Below are 18,743 nucleotides of genomic sequence, written 5' to 3' on the forward strand. Positions count from 1 at the left end.
GGCACAGTAAAAGCGAAACACTGATGATTTAATTATGATACTGGTTCATTCAGTCACCGAGGTTAGGTTTCCAGTCAAGGGTGAACTGATATGAGCTGAGTTTGGTTTACGTTTACAGAAGCACATGTTGGATCCCAAGCAGATAACATTTAATCTCCCTGGAAGGCCAGCCAGAGGGTGTGGGGTCTCAGGGTGGAAACGTCCCGTATTGGTGCCCCACTCAGCTCTGTGCAGCTAAGCCTGTCGCTCTGCTCTCAGAGGACTAGTTTATTCATGATATATAACTATCCACTGTCTTGCTACCTGCACCGGTTCATCTCCTGCCCAGCAAAGTGAGTGACGCACCTCACTCTGGGGTATTCAGTTACTTAAAAAAATGCTTCATAGGTTCCTGACTGACTGCTTTGATTAATGGCTGATGTCTGCACCTGAGTGGGAACTATCATAACTGATAATCAACTCAACCCTGATAGTTACAGTGCTCACTTAACCTCTAACTTCATCTTACGTAAGATACTGCAATGTAACCAACCAGCTAGTGCTTGCTTGTCATTGTCTCTCGGAGCAAATCGCCCTCACACACAATTGTTCGGTCTGTTGTGACTCCAGGGTCCTCTACACTTTTTAGTTTGATGGCTTGCTCCTCCTTTAAACAACAATCAATACCTTTAAAGCAAAAATCGCATTTCTTAATTAAAGCAAGAGGGAGATATCAATCTGGAGCCATTATGCACCAGGCCTTATGGTGTCTGACATTTAGTTGTGATTACACCAGTGCGTGTATACTGTCATGGAAGTCATTAGACTGCTGTCATCTCAACATGTTTTCCTGGCCTCATTAACACTGCTTTCATATTGCAACGAGACTGCTACCTATAAACTCAAACTTGTAGGAATGGTTACTTTTGCTATTAACATTTTTACTGAGGAATCATTCTCGATGGAGGACAATAATGTTGGATTGTGGTCCAGACTGACATATCCCAAAAACTATAGAATGGATTACACTTAAATTTTGTGAAGACATTCATGGTACCTTGAAGACAAATCCCACTGACTTTATTGATCACCTGACTTTTACACCATCAGCATGGCCAAATTTCACTATGTCCTATAATACTTTGAGCTTGTGACCAAATACCTGCAAAACTAATGACATTCCCATCAGCCTCAGCTGTACTATGTTTAATGCGAATCACCAAATGTTATGCTCTGTCACCACTGTGTGGCACAGCTCAACTGTACATGACTATACTTGCTTTTGGCACCAAGTACTTTTCCTAATTTCTTTTTCCGCTGCTGATAGTACCCCTTAGTGCAGGTGGGATTCTTCTCAACAATTCATTCTCAACACGACACAAAGACACAGAAACAATCTCAATACGTGCTGCTCCATCCCTTGCTGGATCCTTTCAGAGGCAACCAAACAGACCAATGTCTGCACATGATCAATTGATCACACCATGGTGTGGAGGGGGGGGCTGCTATTTTAAAGTTCTAGGTGGGTATGCGTTGAGTTGAGTCAAGATGAGCCATACCATAGAGTGGAAAAAAGGCATTAGAATGGTAACATGCTAAACTTTAAGACTACCTATTTAACATCATGTTAGCCTTGTCATTGTGCGCATGTTAGCATACTAAGGTTAGCGTTTAGCTCAAAGCATTATTGTGCCTGATTACAGCCCATGGATATATAAAGAAAACTGAATATAGTTGGAGGCAGGGCCCATGGGTCATTTTGCAATGCTCAAAAAAAGTGTATCCACCATTTTACAGTTGCCTCTTTTCCCTTGATTGCATGTGGGAAAAATGTTTTTTGGGCCCTAACTGAGTCCTAACTTGTCTGTGTTTGGAAAAATTCAACACCCTGTTGAATTACTTGGTAATGCTGCAAAAGTTGAGCCTGTATGAACGACCTTGTATTGTTTTGCTGGAGCCCTCTGTGTAAGCACCCCCACTGTGTCGACGGACTGGCTTAATTCAACTGATTGAGATGGCTGCGTTTCTACTGTTGGGCTGAACAAGGCCATGTTGCTTCTCTAGGGCCTACAGGAGATGTGCATATAGCAAGGCCACATGAAACAGTTATGTAGTGAGCCTGACAATTGAAACATTGTCCCAGTTACCTGCATCTTATTTACACTGAAGTCTGGGCTGCAGTGAATGCAACATCAACTATTCATGGTGCTTTCTAAAAGCACCCATCAAATGACAGTCATGACCCCAGTGAGAACACGGAGCTGTGTTACAAATACTCACATCTCAGCTCAACATAGAAAAGAGTCTTATTTTAAATTTAAACTTTTTTCTCCACATGGTCATTGTTTTCCTCTTTTTCTTTTGTGAAACCTTTTGAGGCATGCTTTGCAATATTGGGATGTAAATGAAGAATAAATAAAACCTGACTTGTCTTTAATTGAAAGGAACACCATCTGCTGGGCTAATTAAAGACCATACACACTATTCTGTTCAACCACTTCCCTGAAAGCCATTTTATAACACTAACTTGTGAAAAGGACAGCAGAGAACACACATCGAGATCTTGACACAAGTGTAAGACTGGGGAATTATTTTTAAGCAGCATTATGGTTCCTGAATGACTGAATTTAGGTTAACATTGGTAAAATGTTCGGTTGAAACTAGCTTGTAAAATAAAGCAACATATTTCTCATCTAAGGTGCAGTTTGCAACAGTACATATTCTTTTGCAAGCACTAGTTCTCCCTTAGCTGTTTTTGTTGTTGTTTTAATTAAAAAGACACGTGGGTGAGTTTAAAAAAAAAAGTGTATTTGTGTGTATTCAAACAGTCCTCTTTCTCCGTGTAACTGCATGCAATTCTGTCTGACAGATACACAGAGAAAAGCCCAATAGACCACATGGCAGAATTACTTTCCAGGAAAGCAATCTAATGTAATATCCCCCATGACCTGCTCCATACAAATAACCCAGGCGTAGCGGTCAGCCTGGTTGGGTTTTTGCAGGAGTCGCTGCATGTACATGAGGTGGAGCACAAAACAAATTATAAAACAGGTAAATGGCCACAAGGCTCGGCCTCACAAGCTATTCTGAACACAGTGTTGCACGCTGGCTGCATGCAGTGGATACATCCCACACAATATCTATCCTGTGGAGGCCACTGGAAGCTAAATGATATTGCTGGAGTTAATAATCAATTTTGTGGGATTAGTTAAAAGTGGAGGACAAAACACCAACAAATCAGGTGGCTTCTTCTAAAACAGCACCATAAAGACATAGAGCTGCAGAGCGTATAGATTTTCCATGGGGCTCAATTGTGTGAGAAGTTGTTGGGCTTGCATTATTGACTTTCTCAGTATGGTGGAACCGTGGTAGTTAGGTGCCTTTCCTCAACTCTAATTATGGTGTCATAAACAGGAGAGACCATTAATGAAACCCACTCATGGCTTTAAAACCACAGATAGGATTTGGAGAGGAGAGGGGAGGGGGGCTAAGAGAGGTCTCAGAGTAGTCATGGTATCAATCACAGCAAACTGCTCCTCTGTTGAGTAACGAGCATGAGAGCTGTTCAATAAGTCAGCCAAAGACTGTAATAGAGACACAGCAGAGGATGGGAGACAGAGGTATTTGACCTGAGACCACCTGTCATGTTCACGAGGCGACGGCTGTGCATCATCGAGGCGAAAAAGTCAGCATGCCAGATGCCTGTCTGCAAAAATCAATATCATACAATAACACTGCATGCCATGTATTTCCTAGAACAAAGTGATCAAAAATAAAGTGAGAATTTTCTGCTTGTTAGTCTTCTTTTGGTTTGCAAAGTACTGACCTTACAACCCGTTCTATTATATCAACTTCTACACAAATTACATTTAACTAACAAAGGAAACTTGCAAAGGTCAAGCTGAATGATTTATGTGCCGAGGACATACCTCTCCACCTCAACACATTAGAGCAGGAAAGCCTCAAGTTCAGCTGCGATGAGAGGTTGAAGATCAAGATAACATTCACTTTACAATAAAACCATACATCCAGGGAGAAATAGCTGACTGACAATCTAGTAACAATTTTGTTTTGGGTAAATTTATTTAATCTGATTTTGATTAAAGTCGTTAGGACAGAATTTGCTAAACATTATGTGAGAAAAGGAATATTTTGTTAGTTTGTACATAGAGAATCACTAGACACTGTTAAGGGTAGCACCAGAAAAAAAGGTGTTTGTGCTGACTTTTTATCATCTGGTCAAACGCCTCTGGTTAAGAGCTGTTTTATAAGAAAAAAGTAATCACTGTCTTGGCTGCTGACAAAAAGCAGCAAAAATCAATGGCAGTTATGAATGTACTTCCACATATGAAGGAAGATAATACGGCCACCAATAAAACATTGTCAAAGGTGGTCATTTTCCACCGCTCCATGGCTACATTTCTACAACTATAAAACTACTTTGTAAATAATATAACTGACCAAGTGTAAAAATAATAATGTGAAAAAGTGCATTTGCTCAGCTTGTATACAACGTGTGAAAATCTGTTGAAAAAAATCCCCTGCAATCTTTCTCCACAGATGAGATCTGATGATAACAAAAAGCCTGATTTACATATTATTCCAAAGACAGCAGTTCAGTACTTAGTCTCTGCAACTTAACTATATCATTGTTAATGATTATTGATGAAATGGTCTGAACTTAGCTATGAGCAGAAAGGTGACATTTTTGAGCCAGTATTGGGGCGCATTCAAATAATTCTTTCCTTATTTCAAGATGTAATTTGTAACTATTGCAGATTAGGAGGGGGTTTAAGGCTACCTGCTACAATGCATCTTGTAGGAATAAACCACAATGCTGGTGAAAATTAAAAGATAATATTTCACTCTGAAAACCCTTTAAACAGAGTTTTAGGTAAAACCTGAATTGCAATAACATTCACTAAGGTATTTCTTTGAGTGCCTCCTCCACTGATGGTGTGACACGTAGCACGTCTACATGCATTTACAATATGATGGCCGCAGTAAAGCTATTTTGATTTTCTAGAGTGAGAGGCAATAAAATGTAATTACAACATGTTTTACTATTGACTTCAAGACGGAGTCACAAACAGCCAAAGCAATTTAATGCTGCCTGTAAAAACAGTATCCAACGAGAAGGAAAGGCAGAGTCATGGTTGAGTGGCAGAACAGAGAGAGAGAGGCATTGATAGCCCTCCGTGGTCTAACCATAGACCAGACACACACACTGTATGCCTAAACTAGACAAATCTATTTCAGACACATATTAGATAAATATTTATATACCATAAACTGTATCAATAAATCCCTCGGGGGAGGGAAGCTATTCCGCAACATGTCAATAACTGATTTCACCAGCAGATAATCATTTTTCTCTCAATGGTGGAGCTTGATATGACGTCGATACATGCTGTCAGAGTCCATTTTGGCTGTAGCAGTTAGAAGGAGCATCACTGGGACGATATGGCACTTTTCTATTCAGGTCCATTGATTGGGAGGCTGTGTGTTAGTGGGGGGGAGAGGAGCTGGCTGTCATGTCTTATGTCTTATTTTGTGGGCTGTATCAAGATGGAGGGAGACTATGAGCCGTGTGGAAGGTCTACAGCTCCATCTGACCACGGTGTTACCAGGACACAGGGGAGTCGGCCTTTTAATTGTCTCATTGAGACTTGGCCAGGTTACATAGGCGAAGGGGGGGGCAGAAGAGGGTTCATAGGTCTGAAATGGCAATTGCACAACAGTACTCTGATACAATGAACATATACAATCAGTCAGGATAAAGATCTCACCCTTGGCGGCATGAAAGGGGGAAGTGAGCAGCTCTCAGGAAAAATCAATACGGAACCGCTCATTTTGGAGGGACATGTGTGTCACAGTCAATAGGAGTTAATAGGCTGGGTTGTTCAGTGAAGACAGGCGGCTTGGGAGAGCAGCCCACTCTGACAGCTTAATACATACTGAATGGCAAGCTGGTTGCATGTAACAGTCACTATGGACACATCAAGTGTGCAATGGAACCTGATGGGTGCAGGCAAAAGTTAATTATAGAATAGAGCTGAAGGTCTTACACACAGAAGTACAGAATTACCCATCCAGTAATCAGAACAGACACATGCAGCTGACCCACAGTATAGACGTAACACAACACATACGCTTATTCTCTATTATTGACAATGACTGTAATCACTGGTTCTCACATCTTGTACTTAAGTAAAAGTAAAAGTACCACAGTGTCAAAACATACTTAAAGTAAAAGTAAAGTAAAGTAAAAGTGCTTTCTATGCAGACTGGCCCATTTCAGAATATTATATATCATGTTATTGGATTATAATTATTATTGAATTAATACGTACATCACTTTAATGTAGCAGCTGATAAAGGTGGAGCTCATTTTGATTGCTTTGTACACTACTGTGTAGTTTAACTTATAATACTCCCTCATGTATTAGTTGATTTATAGTTTGTATTAATCATCTAAATCCATAAAGCAACTAAAGCTGCCAAATAGGTAAAAAAGTGCAGTGTTTCCCTCTGAAATGTAGTGGGGTGGAAGTACAGTATTAAAGCACCAAAACTGTACTTTAATACAGAAGTTCAGTAAATTATTATACTTATTTATATTCCACCACTGACTGTAATACACACTGTGGAAGATAATTTGTTTAAATCTGATGAATGTTTCAAAGCATGACGTGCATCATACTGTGTGCATGACTGAGATGACTCTACATGAACAGTGCAGGTGCTCGTGTTTGGGTGCACACACGGGGGAACAAAGGCATAAGATAAAGGCTAAATACCAACTTGATGAGCTCTCCACAGCATCACGTGTAGATCCCTTCACTGCTCTAATTAATCAGCGTTGTACCAACAGGCTCATCGCAGGTTAATTGGCTCAGAGGACGGGTGAGGGACCTTGCAGCAAAACAAACAGAAGCATATTTTAACAGTTTTGTAGCATATTTTGCCTTCATTGAACGAGCTCCAGCTCAGCCAAACACAAGGAAATGGCTAATAATAACTTAATTAATTGGGGTCTGCAGGTCATGCTGTTTGATTCCATAAAGAAGGATTCTCCTCTTAATTAGTACTCATTAAGATCTAATTTGGATTATTATCATCTCTTAATTTTATCCAGCTAATTAATAATTAATTACAATTTCAGTATAGAGTAGAGTTCAAATCTGCTACATTTTTATTTTACAAATGACAGGAGAAGTACAAGTCATGGATAAATACAAAGAAACATTAAGAAGCTAACCATCTAAACCATTACTACTCTTCTGAGTTGTGAGTAAATAAGCTCTGTGAGACAAATCACTACAGGAATAAATACCGTTTGGAATCAAATATTATGAAATATCAAACGTTTATCAAAAGTTCTCTCCTTTCAATATGGTTAGGACAAGCGATGCAGTCATACTGAGAAAGAGTGAGAAGAGAAGTAAAAGGGTCTCGGCTCCAATTGACATTTCAATAAGTGGAACAGAGCGTTAGCAATCCATTCCCAACTTTTCTGAAACAATTATTGAGATGGTACCTCCAGGCAATGTGTGTTCCTGGTCCCCGGAGTCCTGCCGGCTGAAACAGTAATTGACTAAATTGTGGAACACATCGGGGCCATTTACAAATTTGCCAAAAATGAATCGTTTAAAATGAAATGAGGGTGACTCTCAAATTAGCAAGGAGTATGATTGAGATGTGGCTCTGGGAATTAAGAAACATGATTTAGAGCTCTGCAGAAAGGAGCATCTGTGAATAGTCCAGTGTTACTCACCACCGTGCTCTGACTCGTATTTAAATATCACTGTGGTTTAACAGATGCTCAGTAAAACACGACAATTCATATTTAAATGTTTGAATTTACTAGAGATAGATAGATAGATAGATAGATAGATAGATAGATAGATAGATAGATAGATAGATAGATAGATAGATAGATAGATAGATAGATAGATAGATAGATAGATAGATAGATAGATAGATAGATAGATAGATAGATAGATGAGCAATCAAATTGTATATACGCATGACATCAAATGCCTGACTGACATTGAAATGAAAAAACAAAGCAAAACAAATAACAGAAACTGCTGAGCTGTAACACTGAGATAAAAAACTGCAAAGAAATGTTAATATTCAAACACATTTGTAGGGGGAAGTGACTTCAGGCTTGAATTGAGAACTTTGAGCTCATGAAACAGTTCCTTAGCTAAAAATAACAATTTTTCTAAGAGCAGTGTGATAAATTATATGACTCAGTTTATCATTGGTTTAAAAATATTGTGCTTCAAGGTGTTTGGGAACATGATCTTAGCTACATTTTACAAGGTGTACTCATTTCTGAAAAACACCAGCAAATTACTCTGACTGTTAAGGGCCTGACAGTTTTGATTGATTGTTGTGCAGACACTGTGTTGATTGTTGCCTGTTGTGCCATTCCTGTGGCTCCCAGCAGCCACTGCTTTCATCTCACCCGGGCTAAACTCTTCCAACCAGTGATGAGTAATTACTAAGTTCATTAGCCACGCTAGTGGCCTAGAGATTTATTAAGACAAGATTTTGCCACCAACTCTCACCACTGCTTTTGATTACCCTGTCTCCATTTGGCATTCATGTAGGTAAATGATATATTTAAATATACTCATTTCACTAGTGAAACAGCAAAGATATCTGATTTAGGAGAATTGGAAGACAGTAAAGGTTAAACTAAAAATGCTCTGATATAATGTCCAGTGTCAGAGAAAATGTGTGATAATACTATTTATTTGGCATTATTTAGTGCTGTCACTCAAACTGCATAATCAGGTCACCAAATAAACTGCCTATAAAGTTAGAAATGTACATTTATGTACTGTGTTGGTCTGCTGAAGATCTAATGCTGACATGATGCATTGTCTCAGTGCTTTAGGTCATTTTCTCTCCTGTTGTAATGTGGATAAATCAGTAAAAAGTTAGGCTGTAACAAACAAAATATCATTTTCATTATCGATTTAGTTAGTTAATCATTTAATCTATGAGGAGTAAAAAAAGTTCTTAAAACCAAAGGTAAAGTCTTCAAATGTCCTGTTTTGTTTGACCGACAAGAGTCCAATAGTCAACGATATTCAATTTTAAATGATATAAAACACAGGAAAGCAGCAAATCCTTCATTTAAGAAGCTGGAACCTGCACATATTTGGAATTTTAAGTTGAGGATATTTAATTTTTCTGTTTTTCTGTTCCAGCTCTAATAATTACAGATGGATGGAGATAATCAAGTCCGGTCAAATCAGATGAGACATAATTGGTAAAGATTTTTCTACAGTACATCTCCCAGTAAAAAGACAGTGACGTAGCTGACAGTCAATCGTGTGACGACTAAAGATTTGTTTTTGTGGTTTTGTGGAAACTACAACCTGATGCAATATTTGATGTCATGATATTTGTTTGCATATTAAACATTTTTTAATATATATTCATAAAGCCTTTATTTTGATAAATACCATGGGATCCAAGTTCAAGTTTCTTTCTCCCGTCTCCGCTTGGGAAGAAAAGCAAATAACACAAACCGTCCATCAACAGGAGACCTTTCCCCCATAGCTGGTGTGAAGTGAAAGAGCCACAAGCTATCTTAGTGCAATGTCCAAGTAATTTTTCTTTAATAGGAAAATTGTTACTTATTGATCTGCACTTTGTAAAGCCTTCAAGCAATGCTCCAATCACCAAAGCTGTCAAAACCATGGAAATACACTCCGTTCCTTTGCGATTTGATGGCACACTGATTCCCATTACTGGCACATTTCCAATGTTAATTACCTTCAACATAACATCATCTCCCTCAAAAGAGTCTCGTACAGGCCACTAGCGTCCCACCAGAGGACAGCGGGGGGTAAGAGTGATAGGGTGAGAGTGGAGATATCATGCTTTGCCTGTCTAGAGCTTGTGTTGAATCTGTGCACCACTGAGTCTGGCCATTAGGCAGCATGATGGGCTTTTCTTTTCCAGACCATTTCCCGTGGTCAAAATAGCATAAAAACACCATTTTGGTTCAATAGCAAAGACTTCAACTGAATAATCACAAGGGTGAAACTGTAACTATTACAGAGGTACCTCTGGGATAACCATACATAACAGGGGTGTCAAAAACACTGTAGGTTTTCTGGAGGGCAAAGTGTTTAAAGTGTACGCTGTTGGCTCTTGCTCCAACATCTGCTTTTAATTACTCAATTAGCGCAATCATTTAGTCTCCTTGACATTCATCCAAATAGCAAATCATAGCCGGAAGTTGTTCTGTTTAAACAGAGCGTTAAGAGGAGTCATGAAAAATGCATGGACGATAATGTATATGGATACTTAACTAATTGAACCAATTAAAGGGAGGGTACTGGTTGGATTGAGAACAGCGCCGGCATCGCCCTCCGGGATGAAGCTTTGACACTTCTGATCTACAGCCTCCCCTCTCCCTATTCACAGCCCTGGGCCTGAGGTCATATTTCAGCAGACAAAAGGTTTTTGACTTCAGTCATACAGCAACAATGAACCAAAAATGTAAAAGCCATGCAGAGTGAAGGCTGTATAGAGCATCAGACGGGCCATTATAGTACAAAGTAATAGCGTGTCTAGATTCTTGAATTGGTGTTTAGAACACCTAATCTGTCCTCAGAACCTGGAGAAAAACATATGCAGGATTTGTTAATGCACATACAAATTACATGTCTGTCTTAATCTCCATGGAAGTCAATGCCATTGCTACCACTGAAGTGAACTGTGAAGTTTGAAATGCACATTAAAAGCAAAATCCTTTCTTTGTTTGAACTTTCGGGACATTTGTTTGTGCATCACAGTGAGACTCCTCTCTCAGATGTGAATATATGTATATTTCAGGACAGACACACCAACAGATCAACCTGAGGGTTAAATGAATATCTGCTCAATTTAAGATGAGCTAGCTTACCTCCTCCCAAAGTTAAACCAAAGCAATCCCCCCACCAAAAAAAAAAGAAAAGAATGATTGTACCCCTGCGGTGGTGATTTCCTGCATGCTATGGATGCATAAATAAACATAGGCATAAATACACAGAGGACATTGACTGGGACTAGCTGGCCAAGTGGGGCAGCTGTTATTAAAAGGGCTATTTATCACTGTCACCCCTCTCAGGTTCCATCCCTCTCTGCCCTCCAGCGATGTCACTAGGCCGCACAGGAACAATGTGGCTCATCCAACCAAACCTACCCCCTCTATCATATATACACAAATGCATGCAAACACACACACGCTTATGGTCACAGACACACACAGAGTAAACATGCATGGCTTTACCTGCTTGCATGTGTTTATTGTGTGCAGCATAAACTGGAATCGACTTCTCGTTTGATGACTTGGCTGAAACAAACACAAAAACAAGAACCTCGCTCCTTTCGATTTCCGTCAAATATCTACAACACAGCTACACAGCACACACCGTTCATTTTCTGCTCTGTTACTTTATTGATTGTGGCCACAATTATCCACTTTTCTGAAGCACTGCATTAAGTGAATTCCCCCTTTGTTGGACAATAAGTACAGAAGGTTGGCTAAGTCATGCTATTCCTCAGCCTAAGGGGACAGTCTACTTCTCCTGCACCCTCATCATCATTAGCAAGCCCAGATAAAAACACACCTCAATTAGTCCACCTCTGCTAGGGGAGCAACATCAAGTAACGCAGACGCCTCCAACTGACCCATGCCATAACTTCTCTTACGGCCGTTCACGCCATGTCCACACTCAGGGCCGACGATTACATTATCGAACAGTCACGCACTGCTTAAAGTTGTCAGATTGAAATTAAATAAAATCCCTGCATTTTCAATGTGTCTTGCAGTAAGTTGGAAAATATTGTATGACTTATACAAAAGACGAGATGCGTGTTTTACTGTAGTCAGCAAGGCTCTGAAGGACTTTAAATAAATAATATTCATACCAAGGTTATGTTAGAAAATAGATACATTAATGAGCATTTGCCATAACATATACAGCACAGTTATTCCTGATAAACCTTTCACCAATTAGTTATTTGGTCTATGAAGTGTCAAAAAATTCACATCCCAATTTCCCAAAGCTGAAGGTGACTTCTTCAAATGTCGTGTGTTCTCTGACCAAAACTTACAAGTATTATTGTACAACGATATATAACAAAGAGAAGCAGCAAATGCTCCCATTTGAGTAGCTGAAACTGTAGCACTTTCTAGCTATTTTTGCTAAATAAGTCACAAAAATCATTAATCACTTGTTAAAATAGTTGCAGATTATTTGTCTATCGGCCGTTTCAGCTGTCTTTTATGTAGTTTATATATGATTTCTTGTCTACATCTACCCAGCACCGACCAGCTTTTTAATTCAGATCACCCTCCTTTTCTTTCATCTAAGTACAACTGTGGTCTACACCACCTCTAAACCTCTCACCCAAAGCAATCCACTCACGATTAATGAAGTGCTTACTTAACCAATTTAAACCCTTAATTCCTATTAATTCAACATAATAGCCACCCTCTCTGCCAGAATTAACAACACTCTAGCAGAAACTCACAAGTCTCTGCAGGCCAGAAAGAGTCCACCCAGCAAATTCTGTATTCTTTGATAAATATGTAACAGTATGTATATCACAGTTAAAATGCATAACCCTCGTGTAAGACCCCTATCAAGTCTGCTTTACACCTGTATTACATTTCTCCCTCAATCAGCAGCTTTTCTGAGACACCGGCCTCCCACGAGGAGCAGAAACCATTACAAGGGACTGCAGCTCATTTGCAGAAAGATTGGAGATCACGCTGCATCAAAAAGTATGTGAAGCATTTCTGAGAACAAAATTGATTTATTCCATTTCTATGTTTGTATGCAGCATCAGTATCAGTGTATTTAATGTAAATCCCCAGTCTAGTATTGGGTTGCTGTGTAGGTTGCTGCTTATTGTGCAAGTAAGAAGCAAGGCAATCAAATAACACAAGTAGCCTGCTCTGGTGCTAAATCATGGTACATGCAATATTTTTCATATAAAATATTTTGTCATGAACTGAATGATAAAACATATGTGCAATGTAACAAATGATATCAATCAAACAAAACTATGCATTTTGCCCTTTTTCTGATTCACTGATGCCGCTTGTTTAAGCTACAAAGACATTAGGCTGCTTCTTGGTGAAATAAAAGGCCTAAGCAAATAAATAAATATTTCTGAATATTTCAATTTTGACTTAGGAAAAACAGATCAAGCAGAGCCCGTGGCTAGAGGAGCCTGACTGCATGCTCGTGGGGGGTAAAAGACAGCCTGGGGGGTGTGGAGGGCGTCTGTTTTTTAATGAGCTGAAACTTTAAATACTGCATAATATATAACAAAAATGGATAGTTCATTTAACTCTCCCAATAAGTCATGGAAAAACTATTAAAACCCATTACTCTCTTAATGTCAACAGAGTAAGCATTAAGTATGAATGAAGTGAACATGATACCACATCGTCGACAAGATAGAAAAACAAAACAATAATCAGCTTTGACTGAGAGAAAAAAAGGATATGGGGTAAAGTTAAGTGGACAAGCTTAAGGGCATCAGCTAAACACAGTAAAAGCAGTGACGATTTTATATTAAACTATATACATTTGCATCCACTATAAGAATACAAAACTAGCATGTTTATGATTCTTTAAGCGTGAAGTGGAATTTAAGGAATCTCAGTAAAATTCTTCCGTATTTTTATTTACTGCATTTACGTAGTCCTTATGTCAGCTGGGAGTGGCCTTACACCAGAAAAGCTAGAAGAGATGACTGACAGACATTTCAGCCACCCACTGGCAGTAGCTTTGGCAACACTGATTGGCACAGCAGGCATAGTGTTTCAATACTCCCCCTTCCCCCTACACACACACAGAAACACACACACACCCCCGTCATAAAGATAAAGAAGGAAGAGGGGATGTAAAGAAAAGAATTATGGTGCGCCTTGTCATCCCTTGGGTGAAGAAATGTACCATAATAGATTTTTAATGGCTTCAGTACGCCAGCCCCACTCCAAAGAAAAAGAAAAGGTACTGATTCAAGTGCCAATGACAAGAGGTCAGCCATTGTTAACTACTGAATTTTCTAACAATCACAAAAAAAATCCTTTTGATGCATCTCACTCTGCTTAAGTGTTAAGTATTACTCCTTCAGAGCTGCATATGTCTGCAGCTGGAGATGTTTCTACTAGAAAAGTAATGAGCTTTATGTTTCAGTTGTCACATTATAATTCAGAAAGTGCCATTTCACGGTGAATATTGTGACAATGTTGGCTGACACCTCTGCATTAACATGTAATTCCAGTGTGATCCTTAAAGTGATCTGAGTGATGGCTCAGGTACCCCTGCTGCTCGTGGAGCAAGCACGGCAACGGTGCTGGTGGCCGATCCAGAGGCTTAATAATGATAACCTCGCCAGTATTAGCTGCAGGGGTTGTTCACACAATAATTGTTTCTGCCAAGCCATATATCTATATGACAGAGAAAAAACACTGGCGTGACTTTCCTGCTAAATAATTGATTTAAGAGTCGGATACATCAACTATTTCAAGGAGATGAAAATGGTTTGTACTATTTTTTTTTTAACTGAAGAAACTGAGAACTTATGAGCTAATTAGAAGATAATTACAAGTCTCTGCAAGTTGATTAGCAATTTCAGTGGTGAACATTAACAATTTACAGCAACACTACGCTCAATTTCAGCACTTGTTTTGCTTTACTTACCTACATTCTAAACAGTACAAGTATTTAAAGATTTCACCTTGACAAAACTTATTACCAGCGTCAGCATGCAATTAAACTTGCCAAACAGGCATTAATTCTTTGGTCATTACCACATTAGATGTGTTGGGTAATTTAGAAACTTCAATACAGGACGAGGCTACCGTGGCTATTAAAAGGCATCAATCTCGCTCCAAATGCAGATATATTTTGTTGTTAGTTGCTGCAGCAGCTCATTTGAAATCCAGATACCCTAGACGTGCTCTGCTGGTGACTGAGGTTCAACGTGTAACGCTAAGCCTGTGCCCGAGCTGGAGGGGTGCCCTCCCCTGCAGGTTAGAGTGACTCAAAGGTGAAGCCCTGAAAATGAATACAATGTACTCACATGCTCCGCAGTTTAGATTTCACTGGCTCACATCATCCTGTAATAGCCGCACACAAAGCTGCGGCCAGTTGCAACCCCATGACATTGTGCCTGGCTGCACGGCTGTATCAATGCAGCTCATGGGTCAAAGGGTCAATGAGTAATTAAGACATGGTTGCCTGAGCATTCCCCATGCACACTTTCAGCCCTGATGAAAGGTTTGAAATGAAAGGAGGTGGATTTAAGTGCAGCCTGATACTGTGGATCAGATTTCCATAAGTGTGTCTAAATGTTCCTTGTTCAAGGCAATTAGTATGATTAACAGATAGTGTAGTGTCATCAGGCTAAGACAAGCACATGAATTCTGCATCAGGTTTAGACATTTTTTACACAACAAAGATTACATTGCAAGTATAAACATTTACAGCAGTCGACTGAAATTTTGTTGAGGTGTAAATTACTGCACATCCAGGGAGCTTAAATATCATCAGAAATAACTCTGATTACTTTCTGTATTTCTTGATAATACTGCTACTGTAAGTGCATTCACTGCATTCATTTGTAGAGTTAGCCCTACAAAAAAGGATTCAGACTCCATCTAAAGAGGAGGAAGGAACATTTCTTTCATAAATTCAATTATGCAGTTATGTGTTCTTTCATAGGATAAGCAAGTTTTACAAAACAGCACATTCATGAGGAGGCTGTACATCCTGAAGAGCATCTAGGCCAATATCACTGCCTTCAAGTGCAAAAAAAGGTCGAAAGGTGAATTGATTTACATGCACAACAAGAAATTATTTGTTCTGCTTTATTGTTGCTAAAAATGAAGAGGCCAAGGCCAGAAAATTGAGGTTGCTGATAAATGCTATTAGTAGGAGATGCTGAGGGAAGAAATCAATATGGCAGTTTGTCACCCTGCCTCTCAGAGGGAGCAGGACTCCGCTGCGGAGGTAAGTGTGCCCTGTCAGCAAAGGACATTACCAGAAATCAAAGGCCACAGAAGGCCTGAAGGAAGGGATGTAGCTGTCTCTACACAAAGGCCACACTTTGGTAATTAAAACCTATTTTATCAGACCTGTCTTGTCACTGGTTTTTCTCTAACAGTATTGACTATCTGCTGCATGGAGAGTGATCACTAATTCACCTTTAAATAAATGAGCTGGGGTTATTTAAATTCCTGCATTTGTCACACAAAATTAAGCCAAGGACATTGAAGTAGCAAATAAATTACACCACTTGTATGAATTATCAATAATTCTGAAGACTTGGACAATAAAGGAAATATTGTCTGTCTTATTGGACTCATACTGTCTTACGCTGATCAACACTTGTTAAACCCTTCTGCAATAAAAAAAACATCAAAGTCAAATCTTCTGCTGCACTGTCAATTTATACGCTTTAATATTTGTTTCAAATATATACTTTTACAATGCAGTGACTTTGCAAACACACACACTGAAGACTGTTCACGGACTCTGCTGTGAAAACATCCAGGAAAAGGGTGTGGTGTCAAACAGTGTATTCTTCCAGAAATCCTACACTTTACATTAAATTTTAATGGAAAGTTAGCTTTCCGAATAAACGCTGTCAGTATTGTATGTCAGTGTGATAACATGCATAACCGACTCCTCCAGTGTAACTTTTGAATCTTAAATAATTAAACACAAATGAACCTGTGCAGTCAGACAACAGGATCACTAATAACACAAGATGGCACTTTTGTCAATAGCTCCACGGGAATATCACCTTGGTAACTGTCGTAAATACAGCATCCTGGCTGATGAGTTTCTTGAAAACACATTGAAAACAGTGTTTTCTTCACTTTTGTTAGTACTGTGCGCCTTCTTCTTCTTTATAGGCGAAATAGACGGTGATGGGTCCAACACTTGTCTGCACTGTTTCTGCAGCTCCCACTACCATCCAGCAACCAATGCCATAGGCCAAACAAGGGATCCCTGCAATAAATGGGTACAGTGATTATGAGGTGTCTGCAGTGTTTAAAAACTACAATCACCATATATGTATCTTAGAGGAATAAGGTAGAACATTTAATGAATTTACTGACCCAGATTAATAACTTTCAACAAAGTGAAAAACTTGTTCTCAAAGTCCAGGTCCTGTGGAGGCGCTTTGGTACAGTGATATTTTATGAAGGGGAAGCAGCCTGTTCTCAGTATTTGGTAGTTGGATCCCTGAACTGCCCAGTTAAAGTTGGACAGTCCAAACTGGTCATTGTGGACGGAGCTGTAGCGCACACAGTATGAAGTCCATGGCGGGAGTTTACGCTGCTGCAGGTGGCAGGTCAACACCTCTGAGGCAGCTGGCCGCGGGCCTGTCCTGCTAAATGTGCTCGGAAACAGGGCGACCCTTACAAAGATGCTGTGTAGCTTCCTCAAAAACTCCTTCATGACTTATGTAAAAAGAAGAGCGATTCACCTTTGCTGCTGTTTGTTTGTTTCTCATCTGGACTGCATGAAAGTCAGTCACAGGCAGAGCTTTGACTAACCATAGATTAAATGTACCGACATTTAAAAACCAGCTGATATACAATAACACACCAAGCTGCCTTCATGTCCTTCTAAGCAGTGGAGAAAGGACGATGTTGCACATAGGACAATTTACATGAGCAGCTAAGCTAGGGTTAGCAAACAAGCTAGTCCCCGTTTGCTAGCTAAATAAGTTACCCAGTTGAGGATAGTCAGCCACACAGGCTAAAAGCACACTCATACAATTTGTCTTAACCCGCTAAAGGACCTGAAAAGTGCAGAAGTGCGGATTTCTCTGTGCTCAAACCTGCTGTAGTGTTGGCTCTGACCTGGTACACCTGCTAAAGTCATCCGGCTGGAAACACCGCGCCGTGCAGTTGTTCCTCAACAGCAAAGCGACTGTTACCTGCATTTAATTTACACTGTATTTATCCAGATATCAGTCAGGTGTCCTGTGTGAAGTGACGACCGCTCTGCTTGCACCACACGCACACCTGACAACGCTATTAAACAACAAAGGTTGAATTTCCGTCTGCTTTTTATACCGTACTTTTCAAGATACGCATGATTAATTTAGGTATCAGCTGCCGTAACCATCGCTGCAAGTAAAGTGTTTTTGTTGGTCCCACACCACATGAACACCACCAACACATCCCCTTGTAAATGCAATCTAGATCCACTCAAAGGCGCTGCACCATTTACTCAAATATTTCCGATCAACACTCAATGCTGCAAATCAGCACCATAGACAGTAGCCCACAAACAGCCAAAGCAAGCAAGCAGCAAGATTTAACACTGAATACGGGCTGAAAAGGCAAACATGTTAAGTCAAGCTAATGTGCAAGCACATATATTATGAATATACTCTGGATTTATGTATATTTTGCATATGGAGAAGTCTGAGTGGTTTATGTGGGCTATAAGCAACTGATGGCCCATCTACAGAATATGAAGATCATTTTGTCTGATTTTAACTGTACAGTAAAGATTCATAAAATTGTTTGTTTACCCTGATTAAGTCCACTTCAAGTGATGTCTCTTTTGTTTGGATGTCAAGAGATGCAGGAGAAACAGAAGAAGCCCTCTGGACCAACTGAACTATGTCACCTCATCAGGCCCTGGATGAAATAAAACACACAAACATCCCTGCTGCAAAAGTTTTTAACTATGTCTACATTTATG

General features: G+C 39.6%; 1 protein-coding gene across 1 annotated transcript; it reads right to left on the minus strand.

The window, feature by feature from the left end:
* Window positions 1-16,464: 16,464 nt before the first annotated feature.
* Window positions 16,465-17,896, minus strand: c5h15orf61 (chromosome 5 C15orf61 homolog). Its single transcript, XM_070831229.1, has 2 exons — window positions 17,141-17,896; window positions 16,465-17,030 (listed from the first exon to the last, which is right to left on the minus strand). Exons 1-2 carry the CDS (start codon window positions 17,481-17,483, stop codon window positions 16,903-16,905), a joined length of 471 nt encoding a protein of 156 aa, XP_070687330.1. The 5' UTR covers window positions 17,484-17,896; the 3' UTR covers window positions 16,465-16,902.
* Window positions 17,897-18,743: the final 847 nt, after the last annotated feature.

This window comes from Pempheris klunzingeri, chromosome 5, assembly GCF_042242105.1.
Source record: "Pempheris klunzingeri isolate RE-2024b chromosome 5, fPemKlu1.hap1, whole genome shotgun sequence".
Taxonomy (NCBI): Eukaryota; Metazoa; Chordata; class Actinopteri; order Acropomatiformes; family Pempheridae; genus Pempheris; species Pempheris klunzingeri.

Excerpts from the sequence above, each read along its gene's own strand:
- c5h15orf61 (XM_070831229.1), bottom strand. The coding sequence starts at position 17,483 with ATGAAGGAGTTTTTGAGGAAGCTACACAGCATCTTTGTAAGGGTCGCC. Across the intron at positions 17,031-17,140 it reads GTTGAAAGTTATTAATCTGG|GGATCCCTTGTTTGGCCTAT; the intron begins GTCAGTAAATTC and ends CATTTATTGCAG.